Source organism: Triticum dicoccoides, chromosome 1A, assembly GCF_002162155.2.
Source record: "Triticum dicoccoides isolate Atlit2015 ecotype Zavitan chromosome 1A, WEW_v2.0, whole genome shotgun sequence".
NCBI classification, from domain to species: domain Eukaryota; kingdom Viridiplantae; phylum Streptophyta; class Magnoliopsida; order Poales; family Poaceae; genus Triticum; species Triticum dicoccoides.
Genome location: NC_041380.1, coordinates 64,471,270 through 64,481,463, shown reverse-complemented (window position 1 = coordinate 64,481,463; position 10,194 = coordinate 64,471,270). Strand labels below are relative to the sequence as shown.

Here is a 10,194-nt window from a genome sequence, read left to right as displayed (position 1 = left end):
AAAATTGAGGCAAATATTTTCTTATGTTTTTTTTACTTCACCTTTATCTTGTCCATCAATTCTCCTCGGCATAGGTCATGCGGGCCTGCATGAAGTTATAATCTCACGGGCACTACTCATGTGACCTGGGTTAATGTTATTTCTTGTTCTGGTTTTATATCTATTTGGGTTAGAGTAGAAATGGATGAACATAATCTTGTCAAACAAAAGTGGATGAACATAATTATTATCTTGTCAGATGTCGTTCCCGTTATCAACAATTTAGGACCAGTAAGGGAGCATGGTGACCAAATGATGATTGCAAAGAGTCCCCGGAAGATGCAATCGGAATCTAATGTGCCGTGTTGAGTGATTTATTACTCTTACCCTCAAAGTAAATGAAACAATTTAGGACTAGTCAGTGTGGCTAAAAAATGGCAACATATGCTCTGGACGGGGAAAACAAAAAGAAGATTATTGCTTCATCCATCACCTGTTATCTCTAGCTATGTCGTACTCCTTTTTCCAGCCACACCTATGTGTAGATGAGCAGGCCGAAAAGTCTTCGTCACGTGCAATGCCAGGATTTCCTTTTGGAATTGCGTTCACAAAACAACAACGGTGTGCAGTTTTCTTTCCAATGGCCCGGCAGCGACACAAGGTTGCTGTTCTGAATATCCAGATCAATAGATAGGGAAGGGAAAGTGTGCCGCCGGCGATGGGCGTGGAAGAAGGCGAGAAGCCGCACGCCGTGTGCCTGCCGGCACCGGCGCAAGGGCACATCACGCCGATGCTGGAGATGGCCAAGCTGCTCCACGCCCGGGGCTTCCACATCACCTTCGTCAACACCGAGTTCAACCATCGCGGGCTGCTCCGCTCCCGCGGGGCGGCGGCACTTGACGGCCTCCCGAGCTTCCGCTTCGCCGCGATACCGGACGGGCTCCCCGCGTCAGACGCCGACGCCACCCAGGACGTCCCCGCCCTGTGCTACGCCATGATGACCACCTTTCTCCCCCACCTCCGGGCCCTTCTTGCCAAGCTCAATGACCCGGGCTCCGGGGTGCCGCCGATCACCTGCCTCGTCGTCGACGGTGTCGCATCGTTCAGCTACGATGCCGCGCAGGAGCTCGGCGTGCCTTGCGCCGCGTTGTGGACGTCCAGCGCTTGCGGGTTCATGGGTTACCGCCACTTCCGTCGGCTAATCGACCGGGATCTTGTGCCTTTCAAAGGTCTATCTATTGATCCTATTCTATACCGTGCTGGGCTGCCGCTTCGTTTCTTGGCGCGCCATGATGTCCTTAGAATTAACAGAGTGTTGCCTTTGCCGCTTGTGTGCAGACGAGGAGCAGCTGACGGACAATGGGCATCTCGACACGGCGGTCGACGGCATGAGCGGCATGTGCCATGGCATACGGCTGCGCGACTTCCCGACGATGATCCGCACCACCGACCGCGACGACATCATGCTCAACTACGTCATGCGCGAGGCCGAGAGGCTGTCGCTCCCCGACGCCGTGCTGCTCAACACCTTCGACGCACTCGAGCAGCCGGTTCTCGACGCCATGCACGCCATCCTCCCGCCCATGTACACCGTCGGCCCGCTGCATCTCCACGCCAGCAGCGTCGTCCCCACCGGCACCCCGCTCGACGGCCTCGGCTCCAACCTCTGGAAGGAGCAGGACGGCCTCCTCGCGTGGCTCGACGGGCACGGCGCCGGAGCCGTCGTGTACGTCAACTACGGAAGCGTCGCCGTGATGACGAACGAGCAGCTCCTGGAGCTCGGGTGGGGGCTGGCCGACAGCGGCTACGCGTTCATATGGAACGTCCGGCCGGACCTCGTCAGGGGAGAGACCGCCGTGATGCCGCCGGAGTTCCTAGCATCGGTCCACGGCCGCGCCATGCTCACGACGTGGTGCCCGCAGGCGGAGGTCCTCGGGCACGAGGCGGTGGGGGTGTTCCTGACGCACTCCGGCTGGAACTCCACGCTCGAGAGCATCTCCGCCGGCGTGCCGATGCTGTGCTGGCCGTTCGCCGGGGAGCAGCAGACCAACTGTCGGTACAAGTGCACCGAGTGGGGGATCGGGATGGAGATCGGCGGCGAGGTGAAGCGGGCGGAAGTGGCGGCGATGATACGCGAGGCGATGGTGGGGGGCAAGGGGCGGGAGATGAGGCGGCATGCGGCGGAGTGGAAGGAGAAGGCCCAGCGTGCGTCGCTGCCAGGTGGGGCCGCAGAGGCCAACCTAGACGAGGTGATTCGTAGCGTGCTCCTCGCCAAGTACTACAACATTTAGTAGTCGAGGAAATTCAATAACGCGCATGCTAAAAATCAGTCAACTGGGATTTAACTAAGTTTCAGACGACCATGCAACACTTTTGCCATCGTTTGCAATATTTTTTCTTATCAGTTGCAATATCCGTCTTGCTGGTTGTAGCATGTCGTCCCTCATCGATTGGTAGCATGTCATCTTACCGGTTGCAACATCCTTCATTGAAGGCTATAGTATTTCAGTTAGAATGGTTGTCACATTTATTGTTGTTGCTTACAATACCGTTGTAATATTTCTCGTCCCCGTTTGTAGCATCGAACCGTGCCGCTTGTAGCAAAAAACACCACGTTGGCGTCACTCGACTGAGACCGACTGAGTTCTAGACACGTCCATTAAACAACGAAAATGTTAACGCCCACACGTGTGGGCGTTTGCATCTCGCCCACACGCGTGGATCCGCGTCCGTTCATGAGCGCACGAATCTTGTCATGTTTCTAGTGCCACGTAGGTCTGGCCTGGTGTGTGGGCGTTCAGCCGGTCGCCCACACGGCCGTTTCATCACATAGGAGGGGCTGGTGTGTGGGCGTTCAGCAGTTCGCCCACACACCACTTTGCACGCACACACAAGGGCTAGTGTGTGGGCATTTGGCATCTTGCCCACACGCCCTTCTCCTCTCCCACACCCAAGCTGCTAGTTGTCATGTGTTTTTGCACTGCACATGGCAACTGCCCCTAATGTGCTTTTATAAGCAGGTGGCAACTCTCTTTTTTTTTACCCGAGTTTGCCATGTGTTTTGCAGGGTACACGGCAACTGCCTAGTGTGCACGTAAGCAGATGGCAACTCTCTTTTACCGAGTTGCCATATGTTTTTGCATGGTACATGGCAACTGCCCTAACGTGCATGTACATGGCAACTGCCCTAGCATGCTTGTGAGCACATGGCAAATCTCTCAACTGCCTAGTGTTAGTATGTGGCAACTCCTAAAGTTATGAAATCATGGCAACTACATTAGATCAGACCATACATGGCAACTGCAGTTGAGCAACCATGGCAACTGCAGTTGTCCGACATGGCAACTGTAGTTCAGCGACATGGCAACTGCAATTAAACGAACATGGACGAGGGTCTGGACCATGGCAACTGCGGGCACGCGGTGACCGTCACGCGTGGCGTGCGGGACCAGGAGGTACGAGGCCTGACATACGGGCGTGTGGGCGTTATCAACTTCGCCTACACGCACGCGTGTGAGAGGGATCGGGAGGGAAAAAAGAGGCGTGTGGGCGCTAATTGTTTTGCCCACACGTAGGTGTGTGGGCTGTTCCTCTTATACACCACACAAAATGTGTGGGCGGACTCCCTAACACCCACACGTGTGGCACTTATCGGCGTCCTTAAACAAAGCTTCACGGGGATTGCTAAAAAGATGGGGGCCAGCGGTCTGATACGTCCATTTTGCATCATGCTTTTATATCGATATTTATTGCATTATGGACTGTTATTTCACTTTATTCTCTCTTATTTTATAAGGTTTACATAAGGAGGGAGAATGCCGGCAGCTGGAATTCTGGGCTGGAAAAAGAGCAAATATTAGAGACATATTCTACGCAACTCCAAAAGTCCTGAAACTCCACGGAACATCTTAAAATAAATATAAAAAAATCATCGCCAAAGATGAAGGCCAGGGGGCCCACACCCTGCTCACGAGGGTGGGGGACGCCCCCCCTAGGGCGCGCCCCCCTACCTCGTGGGCCCCCTGGTGGGTCTCCGACATCCATCTTCTCCTATATGAGGTCTTTCGATGAGAAAAAAATAAGAAGGAACTTTTCGGGCGAGACTCCGCCGCCACGAGACGGAACCTTGGCGGAACCAATCTATAGCTCCGGCAGAGCTATTCTGCCGGAGATACTTCCCTCCGGGAGGGGGAAATCATCACCATCGTCATCACCAACGCTCCTCTCATCGGGAGAGGGCAATCTCCATCAACATCTTCACCAGCACCATCTCATCTCCAAACCCTAGTTCATCTCTTGTATCCAATTCTTATCTCAAAGTCCGGGATTGGTGCTAGTAGGTTGCTAGTAGTGTTGATTACTCCTTGTAGTTGATGCTAGTTGGTTTATTTGGTGGAAGATCATATGTTCAGATTCTATATGCATATTATTACTCCCCTGACTATGAACATGAATATGCTTTGTGAGTAATTACGTTTGTTCCTGAGGACAAGGGAGAAGTCTTGCTATTAGTAGTCATGTGAATTTGGTATTCGTTTGATATTTTGATAAGATGTATGTTGTCTAGCCTCTAGTGGTGTTATGTGAACGTCGACTACATAACACTTCACCATTATTTGGGCCTAGAGGAAGGCATTGGGAAGTAATAAGTAGATGATGGGTTGCTAGAGTGACAGAAGCTTAAACCCTAGTTTATGCGTTGCTTCGTAAGAGGCTGATTTGGATCCATATGTTTCATGCTATGGTTAGGTTTACCTTAATACTTTTGTTGTAGTTGCAGATGCTTGCAATAGAGGTTAATCATAAGTGGGACGCTTGTTCAAGTAAGAACAGCACCCAAGCACCGGTCCACCCACATATCAAATTATCAAAATATCGAACGCGAATCATATGAACGTGATGAAAACTAGCTTGACGATATTCCCATGTGTCCTCGGGAGCGCTTTTCTTATTATAAGAGTTTGTTCTGGCTTGTTCTTTGCTACAAAAAGGATTGGGCCACCTTGCTGCACTTTATTTACTTTTGTTACTTGTTGCTCGTCACAATTTATCTTATCACAAAACTATCTGTTACCATTTATTTCAGTACTTGCAGAGAATACCTTGCTGAAAACCGCTTATCATTTCCTTCTACTCCTCGTTGGGTTCGACACTCTTACTTATCGAAAGGACTACGTTAGATCCCCTATACTTGTGGGTCATCAAGACTCTTTTCTGGCGTCGTTGCCGAGGAGTGTAGCGCCTTTGGTAGGTGGAATTTGGTAAGGAAAAATTTATATAGTGTGCTGAAATTTACTGTCACTTGTTAGTATGGAAAGTAATTCTCTGAGGGGCTTGTTCGGGGTATGTTCACCCTGTCCAGTAGAGCAAAGAGTTGCTCCTCAACCTACTGAACCGATTGAAAATGAAACTCCTTTTGAATTTCCTTCGGGTATGATGGAAAAACTGCTAGCTAACCCTTTTACAGGAGATGGAACAAAGCATCCTGATGAGCAGTTAATATATGTGGATGAAGTTTGTGGATTATTTAAGTTTGCAGGTATACCCGATGATATTGCTAAGAAGAAGGTCTTCCCTTTATCTTTGAAGGGAGACGCATTGATATGGTATAGGCTATGTGATGATATGAGATCATGGAACTATAAAAGATTGAAGTTAGAATTTCATCAAAAGTACTACCCTATGCATCTTGTTCATTGTGATCGCAATTATATATATAATTTCTGGCCTCGCAAAGGAGAAAGCATCGCTCAAGCTTGGGGGAGGCTTAAATCAATGTTATATTCATGCCCCAATCATGAGCTCTCGAGAGAAATAATTATGCAAAGTTTTTATGCTCGGCTTTCTCATAATAATCAAACCATGCTCGATACTTCTTGTGCCGGCTCTTTTATGATGAAGACTATTGAATTCAGATGGAATTTATTGGATAGAATTAAACGTAACTCTGAAGATTGGGACCTCGAGGAAGGTAAGGAGTCAGGTATGACACCTAAGTTTGATTGTGTTAAATCTTTTGTGGACACCGATATTTTCCGTAAGTTTAGCACTAAATATGGACTTGACTCTGAGATAGTAGCTTCTTTCTGTGAATATTTTGCTACTTATGTTGATCTCCCTAAGAAGAAGTGGTTTAAATATCATCCTCACATAGAAGTAAAAGTAGCTGCACCTATTAAAGTTGAAGAAAAGACTATCACTTATAATGATCCTATTGTTCCTACTTCTTATGTTGAGAAATCACATTTACCTGTTAGAGTAAAGGATCATGCTAAAGCTTCAACTATTGTTCGTAAAAGCAATATTAGAACTTATACACCCCCTAAGCAAGTTAAAATAGAACCTAATATTGTTATTGTTAAAGATCTCTTGTCTGATAATATTGATGGGCATGTTATTCAGTTCGAAGATGAAACTGCTAGAATTGCTAAACCTTGTGCTAAAGATAAACATAGACCTGTGGTAGGCATGCATGTTATTTCTGTTAAAATAGGAGATCATTGTTATCATGGCTTATGTGATATGGGTGCGAGTGCTAGTGTTATACCGCATACTTTATACGAAGAAATTAAGAATGAAATTGCACCTGCTAAGTTAGAAGGTATTGATGTCACAATTAAACTTGCCAATAGAGATACAATTTCACCAATTGGAATTGTTAGAGATGTTGAAGTCTTGTGTGGGAAAACTAAATATCCTGCTGATTTTCTTGTTCTTACTTCTCCGCAAGATAGTTTTTGTCCCATTATATTTGGTAGACCCTTCTTGAACACTGATAATGCTAGGATAGATTGCGAAAAGAATGTTGTTACTATTGGCTTGGATGATATGGTTCATGAGTTTAATTTCTCTAAATTTAGTAAACAACATCGTGAGGAAGAATTACCTAGTAAGGATGAGATTATTGGTCTTGCTTCTATTGCCGTACCTCCTAGTGATCCTTTAGAACACTATTTGCTAGACCATGAAAATGATATGTTCATGAATGAAAGAAGGGAAATAGATGAAGTATTCTTTAAACAGGAACCTATTCTGCAACACAATTTGCCTGTTGAAATTTTAGGGGATCCTTCTCCACCCAAGGGTGATCCCGTGTTTGAGCTTAAACCATTGCCTGATAATCTTAAATATGCTTATCTTGATAAAAAGAAGATATATCCTGTTATTATTAGTGCTAACCTTTCAGAGCATGAAGAAGAAAGATTATTGAAAACTCTGAAGAAGCACCGTGCTGCTATTGGATATACTCTTGATGATCTTAAGGGCATTAGTCCCACTCTATGTCAACATAAAATAAATTTGGAGGCGGACGCCAAACCAGTTCGTGATCCTCAACGACGTCTGAATCCTAAAATGAAAGAAATGGTAAGAAAAGAAATACTCAAGCTTCTGGAGGCAGGTATAATTTATCCCGTTGCTAATAGTCAGTGGGTAAGTCCTGTCCATTGTGTCCCTAAGAAGGGAGGTATTACTGTTGTTTCTAATGATAAAGATGAATTGAGTCCACATAGAATTATTACAGGTTATAGGATGGTAACTGATTTCCGTAAATTAAATAAGGCTACTAAGAAAGATCATTACCCCTTACCCTTTATTGATCAAATGCTAGAAAGATTATGCAAACATACACATTACTGCTTTCTAGATGGTTATTCTGGTTTCTCTCAAATACCTGTGTCGGCTAGAGATCAATCAAAGACTACTTTTACATGCCCTTTTGGTACTTTTGCTTATAGACGTATGCCTTTTGGTTTATGTAATGTACCTGCTACCTTTCAAAGATGCATGATGGCTATATTCTCTGACTTTTGTGAAAAGATTTGTGAGGTTTTCATAGATGATTTTTCCGTCTATGGTTCCTCTTTTGATGATTGCTTGAGCAATCTTGATCGAGTTTTACAGAGATGTGAAGAAACTAATCTTGTCTTGAATTGGGAAAAGTGCCACTTTATGGTTAATGAAGGTATTGTTTTGGGGCATAAAGTTTCTGAAAGAGGTATTGAAGTTGATAAAGCCAAGGTCGATGCTATTGAAAAGATGCCATGTCCCAAAGACATCAAAGGTATAAGAAGTTTCCTTGGTCACACCAGATTTTACAGGAGGTTCATTAAAGACTTCTCAAAAATTTCCCGGCCTCTGACTAATTTATTGCAAAAATATATACCATTTGTCTTTGATGATGATTGTGTAGAAGCATTTGAAATACTTAAGAAAGCATTAGTCTCTGCACCTGTTGTTCAGCCACCTGATTGGAATTTACCCTTTGAAATTATGTGTGATGCTAGTGATTATGTTGTAGGTGTTGTTCTAGGGCAAAGAGTTGATAAGAAATTAAATGTTATTCATTATGCTAGTAAGACTCTAGACAATGCTCAAAGAAATTATGCTACTACTAAAAAAGAGCTTTTAGCAGTTGTATTTGCTTGTGATAAGTTCAGACCTTATATTGTTGATTCTAAAGTAACTGTTCACACTGATCATGCTGCTATTAAATACCTTATGGAAAAGAAAGATGCTAAACCTAGACTCATCAGATGGGTTCTCCTGCTACAAGAATTTGATTTGCATATTGTTGGTAGAAAGGGAGCTGAGAACCCCGTTGCAGACAACTTGTCTAGGTTAGAGAATGTTCTTGATGACCCACTACCTATTAATGATAGCTCTCCTGATGAACAATTAAATGTTATAAGTACTTCTCGTAGTACTCCATGGTATGCTGATTATGCTAATTATATTGTTACTAAGTTTATACCACCTAGCTTCACATACCAGCAAAAGAAAAAGTTTTTCTATGATTTAAGACATTACTTTTGGGATGATCCACATCTTTATAAAGAAGGAGTAGATTGTGTTATTAGACGTTGTGTACCTGAGCATGAACAGGAACAGATCCTACGCAAGTGTCACTCTGAGGCTTATGGAGGACACCACGCTGGAGATAGAATTGCACATAAGGTATTGCAATCTGGTTTTTATTGGCCTACTCTCTTCAAGGATGCCCGTAAGTTTGTCTTGTCTTGTGATGAATGTCAAAGAATTGGTAATATTAGTAGACGTCAAGAAATGCCTACGAATTATTCACTTGTTATTGAACCGTTTGATGTTTGGGGCTTTGATTATATGGGACCTTTTCCTGCCTCTAATGGATACACACATATTTTAGTTGTTGTTGATTACGTTACTAAGTGGGTAGAAGCTATTCCAACTAGTAGTGCTGATCATAACACTTCTATTAAAATGCTGAAGGAAGTTATTTTCCCGAGGTTTGGAGTCCCTAGATATTTACTGACTGATGGTGGTTCACACTTTATTCATGGTTACTACGTCTTGAGCTTGCATTGGTTTTCCCCGAAGTGGAAGGGATGATGCAGCAGAGTAGCGTAAGTATTTCCCTCAGTTTTTGAGAACCAAGATATCAATCCAGTAGGAGGCCACGCTCAAGTCCCTCGTACCTGCACAAAACGATAGCTACTCGCAACCAACGCGATTAGGGGTTGTCAATCCCTTCACGGTCACTTACGATAGTGAGATCTGATAGATATAATATTTTTGGTATTTTTGGTATAAAGATGCAAAGTAAAAAGTAAAAGCAAAGTAAAAAAGCAAAGCAAGATTAAAGTGATGGAGATTGATATGATGAGAATGGACCCGGGGGCCATAGGTTTCACTAGTGGCTTCTCTCAAGAGCATAAGTATTCTACAGTGGGTGAACAAATTACTGTTGAGCAATTGACAGAATTGAGCATAGTTATGAGAATATCTAGGCATGATCATGTATATAGGCATCACGTCCGTGACAAGTAAACCGAAACGAATCTGCATCTACTACTATTACTCCACTCATCGACCACTATCCAGCATGCATCTAGAGTATTAAGTTAAAAACAGAGTAACGCATTAAGCAAGACGACATGATGTAGAGAGATAAATTCATGCAATATGAAATAAACCCCATCTTGTTATCCTCGATGGCAACGATGCAATACGTGCCTTGCTGCCCCTTCTGTCACTGGGAAAGGACACCGCAAGATTGAACCCAAAGTTAAGCACTTTTCCCATGGCAAGAACTACCAATCTAGTTGGCCAAACCAAACAGATAATTCGAACAGACTTGCAAAGATAACCAATCATACATAAAAGAATTCAGAGAAGATTCAAATATTATTCATAGATAGACTTGATCATAAACCCACAATTCATCAGTCTCAACAAACA

General features: G+C 44.5%; 1 protein-coding gene across 1 annotated transcript; it reads left to right on the top strand.

The window, feature by feature from the left end:
• The first annotated feature begins 581 nt into the window (after window positions 1-581).
• Window positions 582-2,503, top strand: LOC119363321 (7-deoxyloganetin glucosyltransferase-like). Its single transcript, XM_037628664.1, has 2 exons — window positions 582-1,208; window positions 1,318-2,503. Exons 1-2 carry the CDS (start codon window positions 698-700, stop codon window positions 2,268-2,270), a joined length of 1,464 nt encoding a protein of 487 aa, XP_037484561.1. The 5' UTR covers window positions 582-697; the 3' UTR covers window positions 2,271-2,503.
• The last annotated feature ends 7,691 nt before the right edge of the window (window positions 2,504-10,194 follow it).

What these genes read in the sequence shown, in the direction of transcription:
- LOC119363321 (XM_037628664.1), top strand. Translation starts at nt 698, where the DNA reads ATGGGCGTGGAAGAAGGCGAGAAGCCGCACGCCGTGTGCCTGCCGGCA. An exon ending in GGATCTTGTGCCTTTCAAAG is followed by an intron (nt 1,209 to 1,317) that starts GTCTATCTATTG and finishes GCTTGTGTGCAG; the next exon opens with ACGAGGAGCAGCTGACGGAC.